Source organism: Chiloscyllium plagiosum, chromosome 31 (genome assembly GCF_004010195.1).
Source record: "Chiloscyllium plagiosum isolate BGI_BamShark_2017 chromosome 31, ASM401019v2, whole genome shotgun sequence".
NCBI classification, from domain to species: Eukaryota; Metazoa; Chordata; class Chondrichthyes; order Orectolobiformes; family Hemiscylliidae; genus Chiloscyllium; species Chiloscyllium plagiosum.
The window spans coordinates 24,884,587-24,904,654 of NC_057740.1; the positions used below are offsets into that span (position 1 = coordinate 24,884,587).

Consider the following 20,068-nt stretch of genomic DNA (forward strand, 5'->3'; position numbering starts at 1 on the left):
GCAATCCCACCAATCATATACTATTAAAACCACAGCAAAAGTCATGAATGACATCACTCCCTCCCAATGCCTGTGAACAATTACTGACACATACCAGCAACTTAAGCAACACAACATCATACTTACTATTGTCCGATCAATTGTATGCAGGTAGTAGGAGACTGGTTTACCAGTCCATGAAACGGAGCCTCGCAATGGTGATAACTCCACAACTCTCATGATAGTGCCAATGTCTTTAAAGCACAAAACAAACATGTCTGTCATACATTATTGGAATCTGAACTATTAGATATTACACAAATTGAAAATTGTTTACTGTAACTTGTCCAAATTGCTAACAATGAACAAACTTGAGATAATTGAATAAACTCCAGAATTTGCTTCAATTTGAACAAATATATTCCAATGTGTCGTTTATTAAAAAAAAACCTGAGAATTTACATCTAATATTTATAATTATCAACATCACTTAAGATGTCAAAGTATTATAAAGATAACTTGCAGCTTAAAAGAGAACACTTTCAAAATCTTGCTTCAAAACAGAATTATCATTTCAACATATGGCAGATTTTTCTCCCATCTATATTTGAAGTGTTTTATGTCAACGTCAATGTCAACGTCAATAACGCCAAAATCTCAACCTAAACTTCACAGACCACTTTCTGTCCGATGACAAATTCTGCTGGCTCATAATCCATTGTTCACAACTCCAATGTATGCCAGTCATATGGAGTCTAGTGTAACTATCTCACTGATTTAATCTACGACAACTACATTCTAGCCTTGACCATCCATACCCCACACTGGAGCCAAGTTTTCAAATATCTTGGCTCTATTTTCTAGGCTTCCTTCCCTGATCATGTTTTCAACTCACTCAACTCTTTGATTATCACCCTATACCAGGCGCCGCTTTCTTAATCATCCTCAGATGCCCCCTACAAGACATTACATAAATGCAAGATTTTGCTGTCAATCATATTAAAACTGTATTAAACTCTCAAAAACCTGAGCAACTTCTTGTTCAATGCTAATTCATGTTCTACAATAAGGCATCAAATTGGTACCGTACAGAGAGAGGCTATTCGTCCCATCAAGTCTGCACCAACCCACTGAGTCCCACTTCTCCACCCTATCCCCATAACCGCACATTAACTATTCCTAAGCCACCTAGCCAAGACATCCCTGGACACTATAAGCAATGCCCAATCGACCTAACCTGCACATCTTTGGACTATGGGAGAAAACCAGAGCACGTGGAGCAGACATGGGGGAACATGCAAACTCCACATGGACAGTTACCCAAAGCTCGAATTAAACCTGGGTCACTGGTACTGAGGCGCAGTAGTACTAACCACTGTACCACCATGCTTTGCGCCAGTTGAACAGCAACTTGTGTATGCCGTTTGGAGTTTCTGCTGAAGCGCTTACGAAGGGTTGTGTAGGTGACCCAAAGGTGCAATGCATAAAGGGAATTTAAGCATTAAGATCATTTTGCAACAAAAAAAAAAATTCAATTTGGATTTCACGGAACAATACTTGTTCCACGACCAACACAGTGACATCAGCGCCAATTTCAAATAGAAAAGGGGACTGCATGGAAAGGTCACACAATTAGTAAATATAAAATCTGCTGGAACTAACTTAGGCTAAGAAAGAAACCAAGCTAAAGAAAAACTTACCACTTAAGTTCCGACTGTTTATTCTGAAATTTAATGGTGCAAAGGGTTTGGAAGAGACAATTTTGCCACCTGAAACAATGGTAATTAATGACATTGCTCAAAATGTACTTCACACCTTGTGAAATTTAAACACAATGTTCACACAAAATGAAGAATCCATAAAATTCCATTTTTGCATAAAAAGTCTTGAGTGGAGCATAGGTTGCAAATTCTACCTTACATTAAATGGCACATTTCTTTACACGCCCATCATGTAAAGCTCCATGGATAAGACTAAACAGAAGCAGACTACTTCCAATGACTGCACAGGTGGAATGTGGTGACACAGGATGATTAAAATCAAAGAGGAAATTTAGGACTGGCTTGAGGATAAACCTTGAACAACACAACCACCCTCTTGTCAAGCCGTTTTAATTTGGTATGCCATCATGCCTGTGTTCACCTATGGGAACATGGAAACAGAAGCAAACTAAGCTGTGGCAAAATTTATTCCCAATTTTAATTCACCTGTAACATACATTCATTAGATCAGGAGTAAGCCATTTGGCCTCTGCAGTCAACTATGCCATTTGCTAAGAATATTACTGTCCAATTTTGGCATCAACTGCCCTTGTCTTTCTATTCCCTCTTCCTTCTGATATTTAAGTCAAGAATTTATCTCAATCTCTGCCTTAAAATTCCAACAACTCTCAGCTCTCTGATAAAGTTTTTCCTGATCGGTCTTAAATGGGAGATCCATTATTTTTCAACTGTCTCCCTTAGTTGTCAACTTGCTCAAAGGGAACCATACTTACAAGCATCTCTGACTTACTTCTAATGTTTTCTTAAATAAAGATTAAAATTGTACATGGTACTTCAGATGCGGTCTCACCAACCACAGGCTTCCAGTCACAAAAGCAATTTTTGACCTCTCTAGCATTAAGCCAATTTTGGACCCAATTTGCAAAATTTCCTCAGAGCTGATGGGATCTTACTCAAGAGACTGTTCAAAACACAAACTCTTGTCAAAAGCCTTACTGAAGTGCATGTAGACTAGATCCACTGCACTATCCTCATCCATACATCTAGTCACCTCCATTCATGGGACATGGGCATGCCAACATTTATTGCCCATTCCTAGCTTTCCACGAAGTTAGTGGCGAGTGGCCTTCTTGAGCTGTTGCAGTCCACATGCTGTCAGTCGACCCACAATGTCATTAGGGGAGGGGAAATTAAAGGTGTTTGACTCAGGAACATTGATATATTTCCAAGTCAGGATGGTGAATGGCTTGGAGGAAATCTTGCAGGTGGTGGTGTTCGCATGTTTCCACTATTGTCCTTTTAGATTGAAGTGGTTATGGTTTTGTAAAGATGCTCTCTAAGGATTTTTTTTTTAATTTCTGCAGTGGATATTGGAAACAGTATACAATACTGTTCACTGAGCAAAAGCAGTGGAAGGAGAAATGCTTGCGGATGTGGTGCCAAATCTGTGAAACTGCACTGATCCAGGAAAATGGGGAATCTTCCATCAGATTTCTGACTTGTGCCCGGAAAAAGCTCTTGAAAAACTCAAACTTGTCAGCAAGTAATGCAAACCTCTCCAAGTGAAGATTAATTCTGTCCACCAGAAATTTTTTCCACTACGTTCCCTACCACTGATGTTAGGCTCACTGTCCAATTATTCCCTGGTTGAGCACCATAACCCTTCTTTAATAATGGTACCAAATTAATGGTCCTCCAATACTCTGGCATCCCCATTGCCTCCAGAGATGGATTTCAAAATTAACGTCAGCACCATTGTCATCTCATGCCTTGGTTCCCAATGCAGATTGGGAGACCTGTCAAAGATACATCTTTGGTTTGGCATCTTGTCAAAAGCCTTCTGGAAATCCAAGTACATCACATCTTCAAGTTCAATTTTAATCTATGCTGCTCATTAATTTATTAGAATTTTCTGCAAAAGTTGGCAAAGTTGACTCTCAAACTATGTTCATTCTGCCTATTAGCACGGAGGTTTTCTTCATGCCATATAACCTCCTTAAGTTTCTACTAATTCCTGATAATAAGTTATTAATGTAAAACAATCTGAACCAACTATATAAATAATATGCCTACAAGAGCAGGTCAAAGAGGCTGGGAATACTGTAGGAAGTAACTAACTCTTATTTCAAAAAGCCTATCCAGCATCAATGAAGCGCAAGTCTGCATGATGGAATACTCTCCGCTTGCCAGAATAGCAAAAAGTCTTGATCCGGACTGGGGGTGGTGTAAAAGGAACTGCAGGTACAAAAAAAAGGGGGCGATTTTGGGTGGGGAGATAAGGTCAGGATTGGTGAACACAGATAGAGAGTATGACCTGATTGGTTGATGGGAGACAACAGTGTGTACCATCTACTACTCATCATGGCTTCTTCAGTAGCATCTTCTAAAGGCATAATCTCCAACACAATGAACAATAACAGGAGCAGATAGTCAGGAACACCAAAGTCCACCCACTCAAGGCAAACACCATCCTTACTTGGAACTACATCACGGTTTCTTCACGATCATCAAATTACAATTTTGAAACTTCTTCCTGAGAGCACTGTGGACTTCACACAACTGTGGCAGTTCAAGATGAATGTTTGACATCACCTTCTGAAGGGCAATTAGACATAGACGAAATTGCTGGTTTTACATCTTGGAAAATAATTTTTTGAAACTAGAGTACCATCCAGCTCAAGAAAATAGACTTTATTTGGCAACTATATGCAGTTCTATTCAGTTGTTGTTGTTATTTGATATTTTCACGTATAACCATAGTATTATCAGGATTGAAAGAATTAATGCAGCAACTTGCAGAATTTTGAAATTTTGCGTAACTTACATAATAAATGTAAGGTAACATAAATTTATCCATAAAGGGAATATCAATCTGATAATATAAATTAAGTTCAAGCACAAACAAAGATCAACAACCTTGAGATGTCACATTTTAATAACAGTGATTCTGGTTTGAGCTATCAAATTTCTACTGATTATAAAAGTTTTAATTATTATTACCTTCCTTCATGTTCGCAAATCGCTCCTTCAGCTGGTGATCCACCTCAGGGCCAAAGGCAAAATTATTCACAAACACAACACTGCAAATTAAGATTTTAAATATAATATATCAACCACAAGATTAAACAGCGTACATTTTAATAATGAATTTTGGCAGTTATTAAATGACGTCCTGATAAATGTCATTAGAAAAATCCTTACATTACTGAAATCGGTTTTGGCCAAAAAAAAAAAGCCAATAGTATTTAATGCAATTTACAGAAAATCGTACTGAATCAGTGAGCTAAGGCTGAAGTTCAGTTGTTTCATTTGAATGAGGAGTTACAACATTGACTTCCGTATTCATTATGTTTAGTAATTATTGATCTTGCTTTATACTGGGTTACTGTTATCTTCTGGTTACATTTATTTTTTTTAAAGCCTACGTACCTGATGGATTGTAATGATTGTAATCTTTGACCCGACGTTGGCAGTCGTGTTTCTTGATTGTCAATGATAAATTATACCTGAATTTCATTTAGTTCAAAAGCATACCTTCACTTCTGATAAGTTTTTGAGATAGCCCTTTAACCTTTCAAAACAGTTATCTGCTTTGTTAAATTTAAATTAACACTTCAGCCTTCAATTATCAAATGTGTTTTTTCAGTTCTTGTGCAATTTGAGATGTACAAAGTATTCCATGACAGCAGGTAATAGGTATATAGATACTTGTGCTCCACCTAAACGAAAGTCTTTTTATGTACACCAACGTAGTTCTTAACATTTAATGCCATATAAAAATGACTTAAAAAAAGGCTTTGAACCCAATTCCTGTATTCTTGTTTCTGTCTGCAAAAATCTTAGACGGTTTACAACAGAACCATGTATAGGCAAACAAAAGAATCCTACAGCTAACACATCATTCCTGCAAAAACTCTGTTAGCTTTATTCAACAGATGATCTCCTTTCAATCTCTTCTGCACATACAAGACCTCAGTCTGGAAACATCTCAGGTTTTTTTAAAAAATGCAGCAACAGAATGACTGAACAAGAGAGTTAATCATCACAGTTATTATGTATAGTCCAAGTCTGCATAAAGCAAAATATGGCCAGAGGATCAGTTAAGATTTTCTCATAACAGATCCTAGGCTTTTTATCTCAGTGCTAGATAACAACAATTTCCCTTGTCAACACAAAGAGTGACCATAATTTATGTTTTTCATTATGCCTGGAACTTGTAAATAGTGGGCAGCACACTTTTAGCTGACTTTAAAAAAATCTAATTGATACAGTTCAATTACATTGATGCTTAGGACAGAAGCCATATTACCTTTTGCCCAGACAGCCTTTGCTGAGGTTTAACCATGGGTAAACCCATTTAAAGATGAATTGGACTATTTTCAGGTGAAGAAGGTTGCATGCAGCCTTTTTTCAATGCATCCACAAATTTAAAAAAAAACATCAAAAGGGACTGTCATGCCTATGCTAGAATCTGCTATCCAAGACAACCTAGCTTATAAATTTTCTAAACTAACTGCAGAGAAAAAACTTTCATCTTATAAAGTGCAGCTAAATGCAGTATTCTATACTTGGAGGCTTGGCTTGCCCCAGATACACCAAACAACATGAAAATAGTTTTCAACTGATGTTTGATCAACCCAAGTAACGTGTAATAACCAACTGCTTCAATATGAGTCAGTTACACAGCACGGAAACAGACCCTTGGATCATACTAATCCATGCTGACCAGATATCCTAAATTAATCTAGTCCCATTTGCCATTTTTCGGCCCATATCCCTCTAAATCCTTCCTGTACCCATCCAAACACCCTTTAAATGCTGTAAACTGTATCAGCCTCCACCACTTCCACTAGCAGCTCAGTCCATACATCCACCCCCACCCCATCTTTGGTGGGAAAAGTTCCTTCGGTTCCTTTTATATTTTTCCCCTCTCAACTTTAAAACTACGTCCTCTAATTTTGGAAGCCCACACCGAGAAAAAGACCTTGTCTATTTATCCTATCCATGCCCCTCATGGTTTTATCAACCTCTAAAGGTCACCCCTCAACCTTAAACACGTCAGGGAAAACTATTTTTTGTCAAAAATTAGCCAAACGAGTTTGGAATATAAAATCCCAATTTAAAGATGGAAAAAACAAACAATCAAGATAAAGGAAAATCAAGAGCAAATATCTATATATAAATAAGCATGGAAAGAATAAAATTGAAAGAATAATGACATACCTTCTATAAAAACATGACTAACTGTAACAAGAATGGTAGGAAAACTATACCCATCTTGAACATTTCTCACTCCTGATCTGTCACTTACAAAACATACCGACATTTTCCATTTAAAAAGTGTTCATTTCAAGTTTTGCACTTTTTAAAATTTCCCTCTATCTTTCATCTAGTCTGCTTTCAAAATGTAAGAGAGAGTCAGAACAAGGCAATGAAGCAGCGTTACTGTCAAAAAGCTTGCATTGCATGATGTCTGAAATGAATTGAGCAATAGTGCAATATTAATGAGCTTTGTCAAGAACCAAATCTTAAGAAACAGGAAGATTTGCACAAATAAGGTTATGAAACAGCTGTGATAACAAAACATTTGAACGAACCAGATGTAGTTTGAGGTAGCATTCAAAATAGGAAAGAACTAAGACAGTTTTTCATCATTACATTTATAGCTGGCATGGCAATTTTCCGATCTGGTTTTGGAAAATAATCCACAAGAAAAATAACCTCAAAATAGAACATTTACAGGGGAAAGCAAAGTAGAAAGCCAAGTCAGTACCTGGGGGAGATCAAAGTTCAGAGCAGAGACCAAAATTAATGGTTCCTGCTCTTCCCAATATTTAAGAGAAAAATACCAGTGCTACATGCCAAGTAAACAGTCTTCTTGTTTAGCAAAAAATGGAGGATTTAAGGGACATAGTGGTAAATTTGGGTGTCATAACATGTGAATGCAATAATCTTCAGATGATGTCAGAGGGACAAAATGGACTAAAAACATGAGGTAGTCAAAGATACATACTTGGGGGACATTAGAAATAATGGTGTGGGTACAGACCAAAAAAAACCTTGAAAAGTCACAAGTAGTATTAGACAATAATACTACTGCTGTGCAATACCAGTCTGAACAAAATAATTTGAAATACAATAGGAGGAACACAGGATTGAACAAAGGACATTACTTATCCCTTTTTGTAAATAAAATGATTTATTCTCAAACATGAGAAAAACTGGTATGTGATCCTCATGCTTCACTATCTTCAGAAGATGGGGTGGAGCACCTGTTAGAATTGCTACAAGTAATATGAAATGTTGGAATGATTTGTTGAGTCACTTCAGCAGGTAGTTAAGTGTCTAACTGGAATCATCTTCTGAAAGACTGAGTAGGGATGGAACTTTCCTTCCCTAAAATCATACATCTGAAGTAACTCTGTTTTTATGACAACCCAAGTAGAAAATTGCCACTTTTACTGCAATCCGCTTTACAGTATGATTTGTCAAAAGTAATGTGAATGTTTCACCATAGTGGGCTTTAGGGGTCATCTTATCTGAAGCACAAGTCAAGTAATGAAAACATTACATGGCTAGTACTATCTTGTTGTTACCTTTGCAGAAAGAGGACATAGGAACTGTGAAATAATTGTAAAATTTGTGCTCAAATTTAACTTAAAATAATGTTGTTTCTTCAGAGTAAAGTTATGGTTCAAGTTCCCACTCAGACATATCTGCTTCATTATAAACATTAAATCTTCCATGGACCAGTGAGCTCAGATAACTTATTACATTATAGCAGAGTTATTGTCTAATACTACTTGTGACTTTTCAAAGAGAAAGCTGCTGTTTTCTTTCAGCAAGAAAAAAAAAGACACCATAAAAAAGATGTTACAGCTGCAGCTTGACACAGCAAGGCCATCCACTCATCAAACTAATCGTATCCAATTTTTGCCTGGAATTAGAAAGTGACATTCAAGATTCATTTTTAGAACTTTCTCACAAAAAGAATCAAATACAAACCTTCAAGAGCCAAAAATCTTAGTATGTTATCATATGAATTATATATTACTATGAATTGGTCACCTTGTACTTGCAATTTTTTCTTTCCATTCTTCAGATAAGAAGTCACCTCTTTCCAGCTGAAAGAAATAGAAATTGCTCAAATCACAGTATACAATTCTCTTGTATTTGAGGACAAGTTTCATAGCAAATGACAAACATTCAGAAGCCTAACCTCTAACAAACTTATTTCATTTGTAGCATGTTATTTTGCTAACTTTAATAGCTATTACTGGTTCAGTTCAAACTCTTCTTTACCATGGCTCTCCAGTAATATTCAAAAATTTTACTTCATGCCAGTTTAAAGATGTCTTCTCCAAACTTCTATTTCAACTTGTCAGCAATGTCAAAATGACTTTGGAAATATAAAGCTCTCTTATTGAGAGCTCTAGAGAAACTTTACGACATTCATCAAAGCGAGCTCTTCACATAATATAGATGGGCACAAGGTGCCCCTTCCTTCAATAATGAAATAATTCATTGCAAAAAATAAATTGCAATGAGTCACAGAAAAGTCCATGTCACGTATTCAGCATTTCCAGTGAAGAAAAGCTCATGAGTACTTGGGTTTTTCCATCAATAAAAACGATCACTAGTTTAAAAGAAAAAATGTACAGCTTCACAAAAATAGTACTTTTAAAATAATACATACAAGTGATGTTACAAAAAAAAAATTCGAAAACATTACAAATGCGGGCTAATCAGAATGGACGTTCAGCGTGCAGAAAAAAGGCACAAACCACAAACAATTGAAACATGAATGAATTCAAAACGTTAAACATAATCAAAACCTGCATTTATGTAGCCCAACCTAATAGGTCTTACAGCTTTCTGTCATTCTGCCTCTTGATTCCTAACTTATGTTTAAGCCACATTAAAGACCAAAGTGTGCAGGCTTTCTTTCCATGCAATACTAATGGGGCACAATATTGACAGAGTGCGCAATCATCTGGACAGACTGTTAAATAAAGGCTCATTCTACTTGTTTAGTTGGATACAAATTATTTATTGAAAATAAAGGGTAGCAAAGTAGAATAGCAAATTGATATGATTCCAAAATATATTGAGCAGAGCCAATGGGGAAGGAGACTGGAAAGCACAAAGAACAGATGCAGTAGCTGGGTAGAATAGAAAAATGGAAATAGTGGATATGGGACACAAGGAAGAGAGAAATTAGGTAGCAACAGAAAGTCAACTGATTAAGATGAAATAAGAAGGTGGTGCATAACAAATGTTACCAGAAATAACAATGGGGGGGGGAGAGTCACAGTGAATCATATGACTGAAAGACAGAAGGAAAATTCTGTTGGAAGCAGCTACATTCGCATTATCCATAGTCATGCTGAGAGAAAATTCAACCTGGTTCTGGGCAGTTCTCTTCTCTGCAGCACCCCAAAGGACAAAAGACAAGAAGTGGAGCAGAAAAAAGAAAGAGCAATAGGCAGAAACATCCAGGTGAGGCTAAAAAAACTAAAGGACCAGTTGGCCAAGCATAAAAGGTTTGTGCCTTTAGTGTGCGCAACAAAGAAATATACATATATCGCACAATGTTTCTACAAATGAGGAGACGTGACCAAGTGTTGACTGAGTTAAAATGCAATGACAGAGCAAGGGACAACCAAACACAGCGCACAGATTAAATGCTGGGACATTCATAGGTCAAATTTGACTCTAACACCACTGTAAAGTTACGTTTTAAAGACAGACAATACACAGATTTAAGAATTTTCATTGGAAAAAATGAGAAAGTTTTTCTTAAATTAAATTCTAAGAACTGAAAAACTTTGAAATTTGGTGTCTGAAGTATTACATGAAACAAACTTACTGTGTACTCTCCATATTTTTTGCCATACCATCGCATCCATTTTCTGAACTCTGTATCCATCGTCTGTGTACAGAAAAACAATTACACTGTTTTTCTCTTAAATACATGGCTGTTTACAGTATTGGTAGAAATAGGGTTTGATTAATACGGTGAAGAGTCTAAGGCAAGCAATAATGTAATTATAATCTCAGTTGCTGTGTTTGCATTCTGCTAGGAGTTTGGAACCAGTACAGCACAAAGCATGCGGTTCAGTAAATTTACCATAATGTATAACTATTAAAAGCAATCTGATGCAAGTACATAATTCCTTTTCTTTCTCAACAGACGCTGCAGACCTCAGTTACGCCAGCAGTCTCTGTGCTAATCAATAAAGTTTAAGAGTAATCTCATGCTTCAATAAAAACTTCGAGAACATATGGTAAATAATGTCAAAGCACAACACTGAAGATGGAGACAGCTGTCCAAGGTTAATGCCATTTTGTCCACAAGTATTTAAAAAACCGTGAGGCAAGAAATTCCCAGATTTTCCAAGTCTATTGGTCTGACAACTTATCTGTGAAGTGAGATGAAGTAATTGAATAGAATAGCCTTTATAGACTTATACAAAGCAAGGTAAATAGAGACACACTCCAAAGTGGCAGCAAGTCCATGCCAGCTCAGCAGCCTCTGACCTTTCAGAATCATTCAAAGCTGCCAAAAAACCAATACATGCACTTCAATCTGTGTCATGCAAGACACTGTTCCAAAGGTAGAGAGTATCCTCAGTCTCCATTTCAAAATAGCAACAGCTCCAGATCTTCTATTTAGTGTGCGCCATTGATGAAGAGATGCTCATCTGCTAAGTTGGAGAAACCTTCAGATTCCTATCAATCCCTGCAGCCTTCATTTTCATCCAAAGAATCTAGTTACTGAGCGGTTCTGATCCAAGCAAATCTGAAGCTCAGTTCGAGCTTGTACGAAGGTCAGGCACAAAGCTGTCCACCTCACTTAAAGCCCATTATAAATGGGGAAAAGAGGAGAACCACTATTTTGAGGTATTGGCATTGTGATACAAAGAACCAAAACCTTTACCACCTTCAGCAATTTTGCAAGACCAAATTTTAGAAATCCATCAGATCATCTCCAGAACAAATAAGAATTCAGCAAATTGAACGATGACAATGTGCAAATTACAGATTTTCTTGGTCCTACGACCAATGGTAATTTGGACTAAAATTCTCGATCAATACATGTGAAAGTCAAAAGTTTTACGTGTCCCTGATGCAGGAATAATCATTACTGCGCTACTTGACAACTTAGAATAATTTCACATGCCTTTTCCGATTAAAAGTCAAGATTAGCATCAGGAAGGCCCTACTCTTTCAGTCAAAAGGTCATTTGAGAAAAAACACTTACTTACAAAGCTGAAGTTATTAAGGATACTTTTTTTCCTTTTAGAGAATCAAAACAAATCCGTGTTGAGTTGGAAAATGTGTCAAACTCAGTCTTATACAGAATGTACTAAATGTTGCAGCATAGGTATAAGATATGCCAAGCCAAGCCGACTACTACACTTTCATTCTTGAAAAGTTGATACTGCCTTTCCAGAAACACAAGCTTTCATCTACAAAAGAATGGACAAGTGTGAAGAACTTTTCCAGCATTTCCAAAAGTATGAACATCTTTGAAAATTCTTTTCCAGGCCTGTTTAAAGAGGTCTGATTTTCTCTTCTTCAGAAATTCCTAACAAAAGACATATTCAGGGGTGAACTTGAGGTGAGGAGAAAGTGAGGTCTGCAGATGCTGGAGATCAAAGTTGAAACTTTATTGCTGGAACAGCACAGCAGGTCAGGCAGCATCCAGGGAACAGGAGATTCGACGTTTCGGGCACAGGCCCTTCTTCAGGAATGAGCAGAGAGTGTTCAGAATCCCCAAGTGGAAAATGAAGTGTTGTTCTTTGAACTTGCGTTAAGGAACACTGCAACAGATCTGGGACAGAAATGTTGGTGTAGGAACACAGTGGTGTGTTGAAGTGGAGGCAGTGGGAAACTCTGGGTCATGTTTTACAGACAGAGTGTAGGTGTTCAGCAAAGCGGTCATCAAATCTGTGTTTCATCTCCCCCGATATACAGGAGACCACATTCTGAGCAGTGAATGAAATAAATGAGTTGAGAGAAGTGCAGGTAAGCTGCTGCTTCACCTGGAAGGTGTGCCTGAGGCCTTGGATACTGAGGTTGGAGGAAGTAAATCGGCAAGTAAGTCACCTTGTGCAAGACCAACCCCTTCCCACAAACGTCACTTCAATATATTACCACCTTTCCTGAGCTGTTAACAGTTCTGATGAAGAATCGCCAGACTCGAAATATTATCTTGCTTTCAAAGAACACAGAACATTACAGCACAGTCCAGGCTCTCTGACCCTCAATGTTGTGCTGACCTGTGAAACCAGCCTGAAGCTGAACTAACCTGCATTGTTGCATTATCATCCATATGTTTATCCAATGGCCATTTAAAAAGACATTAAAGTCGGTGAGTCTACTACAGTTGCAGGCAGGGAGTTTCACGCCATTACTACTCTCTGAGTAAAGAAACTACCCCTCTGACATCTGTCCTATATCTATCACCGCTCAATTTAAAGCTATGTCCTCTCATGCTAGCCATCACTATCCGAGGAAAACGTCTCTCTCTGCTAACACTATCTAATCCTCTGATCATCTTTCACATCTCTATTAAGTCACCTCTCAACCTCTTCCTTCTAACGAAAACAGCCTCAGGTCACTCAGTCTTTCCTCAGAAGACCTTCCTTCCATACCAGACAATATCCTCATAAATCTCCTCTGCATCTTTTCCAAAACTTACACATCCTTCCTATAATGTGGTAACCAGAACTGTACGCAATACTCCAAGTGCGGCCACACCATAGTTTCCTACAGCTGCAACATAACCCCATGGTTCATATGCCTTCTTAACAATCCTATTAACCTGGGTGGCAACTTTCAGGGATCTATGTACATGGACACGGAGATCTTTCTGCTCATCCACACTGCAAGAACCTTACCATTACCCCAGTACTCTGTATTACTGTTACTTCTTCCAAAATGAATCACCTCACACTTTTCTGCATTAGGGAAAGGAAGAAGTGGAGTGCTTTGAGTCCTTCGTGATGGGGGATGGAGGTGTACAGGGACTGGATGTCCATGGTGAAGATGAGGCGTTGGGGACCGGGGAAGCGGAAATCCTGGAGGAGGTGGAGGGCGTGGGTGGTGTCACGAACGTAGGTGGGGAGTTCTTGAGGTGAACAGTTTCGTCAATTCAGGGGAACAATTGACATCACTCTTCAGTTCTTTATGTGGTACATAAAGATCCCTGACCTTCTTCCAACAGTTAAGAGGCATTTGGATGGGTATAGGAGTAGAAAGGGTTTGGAGGAATATGGGCTGAGTGCTGGCAGGTGGGACTAGATTGGGTTGAGATATCTGGTCGGCATGGACGGGTTGGACCGAAGGGTCTGTTTTCATGCTGTACATCTCTATGACACTGACTCTATAATTAACACAATTCTCCATCTACTCATAAGGGGAGACCAATTTGAGACAGCAATAACGTAAATGAAGAAAAACATCAGTCTATTGAAAACATTGGGCAGCCCGGTGGCTCAGCAGTTAGCACTGCTGCCTCACAGCACCAGGGTCCCAGGTTCAATACAGCCTGGGGGTGACTGTCTGTGTGGAGTTTGCACATTCTCCCAGTGTTTGTGTGGGTTTCCTCCGGGTGCTCCAGTTTCCTCCCAAAGATGTGCAGGTAAGGTGAATTGGCCATGCTAAATTGCCCATAGTGTTAGGTGCATTAGTTAGAGGGAAATGGTTCTGGGTGGGTTACTCTTCAGAGGGTGTGTGGACCGAAGGGCCTGTTTCCACACTATAGGGAATCTAATCAGGCAAGTTCCAAAAGTTACAGCTTCACAAGGGAGTCACAATATCTTTCATTCAACAACACACAGAGCACCTGATGAGATTGTTCATGAATACAAGAAAGAGAAAATTCTTCACATGCAAGAAAATTCTTCAGCAATATGAAAGCCTGAGAATGATGTGATATTTTCGTGTGTTCAGGAAATTATTTTTTCTCATGTGCTGTCAATTGTGGCAGCAGTCAATGCTAAGTTCGTCTCATTGCATTTGTAATTCTTTACAGTAACTGATGTAGTCTCTACCATTCTCCTTATCAATCTTACAGTGCAAGCAGCATTCTCAAGAGATTTTTATTGATTCTTTAATCTTTGTGCAAGTTCTTTGAAGAAGTCAGTCTATATTCAGCATTTTTGATTCTTATCATCTTCCTATCTGAAGGTTAAGAAAACAATGTAAGACTTTCAAAACATCACTGTGCAATTGAATGGTGATACTCAACAATTTTTCAATACTGCATCTTGCACTGTCACAGCTTTTCAACTGAAGACATAGTTAAAGGGCATTAAAATTACTCAGCGCCCAGTGCAAGAGACAGACATTCATTGAGCACCCACGTGTCTTCATCTTGATTCAGCACCTGCTGGTCAATCATTCTTCCACTGATGTGAGCTTTGTGATACTATTCTAAATCATACTATCCTAAATCATACTATCGTCATTTCAGCTGCTCTTAGTCCAGTTCCACACTAGCCTAAAAACCATCATCCTCCATCATCATTTTGAATAACTGGACCAGGGAGATTTGACAAGTCACCACAGCAAATGTGTTAACAAGTGACTTTTCGGGGAAGTGGTGGAATTGAAGATAAAGTCCTAATGGAAATATTTTAAGATGTTTGTCAATGATGTTAAGAAAATACTTCACTAATAATATTGGAAACAAGGAAAGTATTGGAAGGTGGTGGTGGGACAAGAAAAAGACGTAGATATGGAGTTTAATGAATTTGCAGATGATCCTGAAGTAAACAGTCATGGGACCTCAATAGTCACATGCTAATGGTCTGCAGTATAGGATCCAACCTCCTAGCACACAGCATAAGGCCTCTGTGGCCTTAGCTTCATGTATACTTTATTTAAGAACGTTGCTTGAAAGTATCCTACAAAACTGGCTTGAGCTTGTATGAAAACCCAAATGGTCCATCTGTTTAAAACACTTACCTCTGCATATTTTGCTGGTATCTCTGCCTTTTCTACACCATAGTAATGCTTGCACTGTGTAGCTGCAGCAACTTGCAACACTACTTGACCCACTCCTTGGAGAAGGGAAGGAAGTTGGCAATCAGTACAACTGGCTACACAAATGAGTCACATTAGTAGAACATAATTACAGAATTTTCTATTGTCAACAAAAAAAACTCAAAACAATGGCGTTGCAAAAACATAACTGGTTTAGGTGATGGTGTTGGACTGGGGTAGACAAAGTTAAAAATCACAACACCAGGTTACAGCCCAACAAGTGTATTTGGAAGTACGAGCTCCGAAAGCTAACACTTCCAAATAAACCTGTTGGGCGAAAACGTGACTGTTACATTCACACTCCGATCAATTAACCAAAATCACCAGAGACTCAAAATGCTTTGCCAGTTTGTTTTAAAATAGCTTAGCAAAATTACCAAGAAGAGTGTTGAAGCTTCTTACCACTTCCTAAATCAACAAAAGTGTCATCTTCAGTCATCTTGATCTCATCAATCATTTGAGCAACTAAATCAAAGGATGTTTCTCCATAAACTTCAGGGGAAAAGGGTTCATAATTATTCAGTTTCTCTGGATCAGTCACCGAGTGGTTGTAGACCTGTTGCAGAATATGTCGTAGCAGGCCATTGCAAGGCCGAGTGTTCAGTTTCATGGGCTGTGTTGTCCCTTTCCACTGTATTAAATTGGAAATAAGTTTCAATTAGACACAAGCTACTGAGAAATGTGCTTCCAAGTATATACACTTGGAAGCAAAGCTCAACACCCCTGCCACAAAGTGATAGAACACAAGGAATCAATTTACCTGTGTGCAACCATGTAAGTAATTTGGAGAATTATATCAAATTGATTCTTCATCTAATCCCCAGAGTCTAACAAAGGTGATATCAAGAATATTGAAAAATTCTCAGATAGCAAACTAGCAACTAACTAGCAGGATACATAATTAAACTGTCTAAATTAGAATCTATGGAGCATTTTTAGTATCAAATGAAATATAATACTATGCAAAAATAAAATTAAATTTGAGGCACAAATGGTTGCTACGCAGAAATTATGAATTTAGTATGCCTTCAAAACTCAATAAGACATAACATTTGCAATAGCTTTTACACTGAGATAGGCAAGTTAGCAGCTAATAATGGATCACCATCTTTGGGGACTCAAACAGTACACTGAATGGAAGGGCAGGGAATTACTGACATCTTCTGAATTTCTGAAAATTTAACATGCATATGTAGACTTCAGAAAAAGTATCAGCTTCAGAGTGATCACAACAAATGACTGCTTTTCGACTATTCCAGCAGCAAGACTGTGCCAACATTTTTAAAAACTTAGGGTAAACAATAACTTGTCATTCACATGATTGGTTAGTCTGATGTGGGACGCCAACAAAGTTACTCAAAAATTCAGTCATTCTTGTGAACAATCAAGAATGTTTCTAAAACAGAAAATTGATTTGTTTTGATAATTTTAGCATTGTCGTCTTTCCCAGGGAAAGGCAAACAATTATGTATGAAAATTTCTAGTCAAAGGAACGGAAAGTTCTAACTCTGCAAAAAATGCTTATTGAGCACCATTGTTTTGTACTCTGTATAAAACGAAGCTAGGACATTTAGAATCAACATAACATATGTGGAAAACTATAAAAGGAGAGACAAGTTTTCAGAAGGCGAGTGACAAAGACAAAGAAAGAAGAGAATATCAGAATAGAATGAGTACACATGAACAATTAATTACCCGTATAACATTACTCTATCACCTACAAAGTAGGTGTAATTCAACCTACAATACGTACCAATTGTTGAATGCTATCCATGGCTCGGTTGTACTTCTCACATAGCTTCTGCATACTCTCAAAACTGGAAGAAATCATACTGTGAATTATACATTATAAAATTAAAACTCTTAAAATTAGTTCGTGAAGTATTTTTTGTATACCAAAAATATGAAGGAGACCCTGTGGTACTGCTGATAGAAAATGTGTGGAAATTAGAATTTGTGCCTAAATTTGTAAATGCAATTCTAAATTCTAGTTTTCTACTAAACAGACAGCTGTTGATGGAAGATTGAAAAAGATGAAATGTGAAAACTCAGTATTGAATACTTAAAAGTTTTGCAACATGAAATTGTTGACTTGTCTCCCCCCCCCCCCCAAGCGTATACATGCTTTCTCAAACTTTAATGTCCATGTTTTCCCACATATGTAGCTTCCCCTTTTGAAATGTTCACTGGATCGGCGAAGGCTGAAGTTTTAAGGTGATAAAAGGTAGAGAGATTGGATATTGAAAAAAATGCTTGCACTTGAAAGGAAGATTAAGAAGTGGAGAGGGTAACTACAAATTATTTCATTGCTGGATGCCTTTCAGTGGTTGTGAAGAACTTGGGTTGATGGAACTGGAATAGAGACTTTTATCACCTTAAAACTTCAGCCTTAAACAGTAGTTCCATCAGGTAACAACTTATTTAAAACGTACATCGTTCATGATTACAAAAATGGCTTGTTGCAACATATATATGGGTACATAGACACACTTTACAAAGCCCTCTCAAAAGTAAAGCATTACAAATTAAACTTCACAATCTTGCAGACAAGAAATGTTTTAGACAATCAAACCAAGACTCTAATGAAATGGTTTATCTTCACCTGTAGCATTGCCAGCACTTCTACTCCCCATTGAGTGTATCATGAACCCACAATGCTTAAACTGAAGTACATTTTGGATATTTTCTAATTAAACTGTTGACAGATGTTTTTACATACCTCTGGTGCAGTTGGGACTCAAAACTGGGCCTCCTGGCTCAATGGTAGGGAAACTCCCATGAGACATTTCGTACAAACCAAATCAGGGACAATATTGTTGCCAGAATCTTACGAGTCATAGTCAGAGAGTCAGATGTACAGCATGGAAACAGACCCTTTGGTCCAACCTGTCCACGCCGACCAGATATCCCAATCAAATCTAGTCCCACTCCCACCTGCCAGCACCCGGCCCATTTCCCGCTAAACCCTTCCTAATCATATACCCATCCAAATGCCTTTTAAATGTTGCAATTGTACCAGCCTCCACCACTTCCTCTGGCAGCTCATTCCATACACGTACCACCCTCTGCGTGAAAAAAATTGCACCATAGGTCCCTTTTATATCTTTCCCCTCTCACCCTAAACCTGTGCCCTCTAGTTATGGACTCCCCCAGGGAAAAGACTTTGCCTATTTATTATATCCATGCCCCTTATGATTTTGTAAACCTCTGAGGTCACCCCTCAGACTCCGACGCTCCAGGGAAAACAGCCCTAGCCTGTTCAGCGTCTCCCATAGCTCAAATCCTCCAACCCTGGCAACATCCGTGTAAATCTTTTCAGAACCCTTTCAAGTTTCACATCTTTCTGATAGGAAGGAGACCAGAATTGCACGCAATATTCCAACAGTGGCCGAACTAATGTCCTGTACAGCCGTAACATGACCTCCCAACTCCTGTATTCAACACTCTGACCAATAAAGGAAAGCATACCAAACGCCTTCTTCACTATCCTATCTACCTGTGACTCCACTTTCAAGGAGCTATGAACCTGCACACCAAGGTTTCTTTGTTCAGCAACACTCCCTAGGACCATACTATTAAGTGTATAAGTCCTGCTAAGATTTTTTTGCCAAAATGCAGCACCTCGCATTTATCTGAATTAAACTCCATCTGCCACTTCTCAGCCCATTGGCCCATCTGGTCTTGATCCTCTTGTAATCTGAGGTAACCCTCTTCGCTGTCCACTACATCTCCAATTTTAGTGTCATCTGCAAACTAACTAACCTCTTATGCTCGCATCCAAATCATTTATGTAAATGACAAAAAGTCGAGGGCCCAGCACCGATCCTTGTGGCATTCCCTGGTCACAGCCCTCCAGTCTGAAAAACAACCCTCCACCACCACCCTCTGTCTTCTACTTTTGAGCCAGTTCTGCATCCAAATGGCTAGTTCTCCCTGTATTCCATGAGATCTAACCTTGCTAATCAGTCTCCCATTGGGAACCTGGTCAAAGGCCTTACTGAAGTCCATATAGATCACATCTACTGCTCTGCCATCATCAATCTTCTTTGTTACTTCTTCAAAAAACTCAATCACGGTTGTGAGACATTATGTCCCATGCACAAAGCAATGTTGACTATCCCGAATCAATCCTTGCCTTTCCAAATACATGTACATCCTGTCCCTCAGGGTTCCCTCCAACAGCCTGCCCACCACTAAGGTCAGGCTCACCGGTCTATAGTTCCCTGGCTTTATCGCCCTTCTTAAACAGTGGCACCACATTTGCCAACCTCCAGTCTACCAGCACCTCACCTGTGACTATCGATGATACAAAT

At 38.4% G+C, this 20,068-nt stretch overlaps 1 protein-coding gene across 6 annotated transcripts in view; it reads right to left on the minus strand.

Annotated features, from left to right (window-relative positions):
- dot1l (DOT1-like histone H3K79 methyltransferase) overlaps window positions 1-20,068 on the minus strand; it is a 98,454-nt gene that overhangs the window by 55,477 nt on the left and 22,909 nt on the right. For 4 of the 6 annotated variants that reach the window (XM_043721193.1, XM_043721188.1, XM_043721192.1 and 1 more), the window contains 8 exons: window positions 17,509-17,587; window positions 16,158-16,386; window positions 15,678-15,772; window positions 10,570-10,632; window positions 8,769-8,824; window positions 4,701-4,780; window positions 1,680-1,748; window positions 127-233 (listed from right to left, as the gene is read on the minus strand). In XM_043721193.1, the coding sequence (XP_043577128.1) occupies window positions 127-233; window positions 1,680-1,748; window positions 4,701-4,780; window positions 8,769-8,824; window positions 10,570-10,632; window positions 15,678-15,772; window positions 16,158-16,386; window positions 17,509-17,587 (778 nt within the window). The remainder of the gene's footprint in view (window positions 1-126; window positions 234-1,679; window positions 1,749-4,700; window positions 4,781-8,768; window positions 8,825-10,569; window positions 10,633-15,677; window positions 15,773-16,157; window positions 16,387-17,508; window positions 17,588-20,068) is intronic. The other 2 variants (XM_043721189.1, XM_043721191.1) reach the window with 1 other exon arrangement.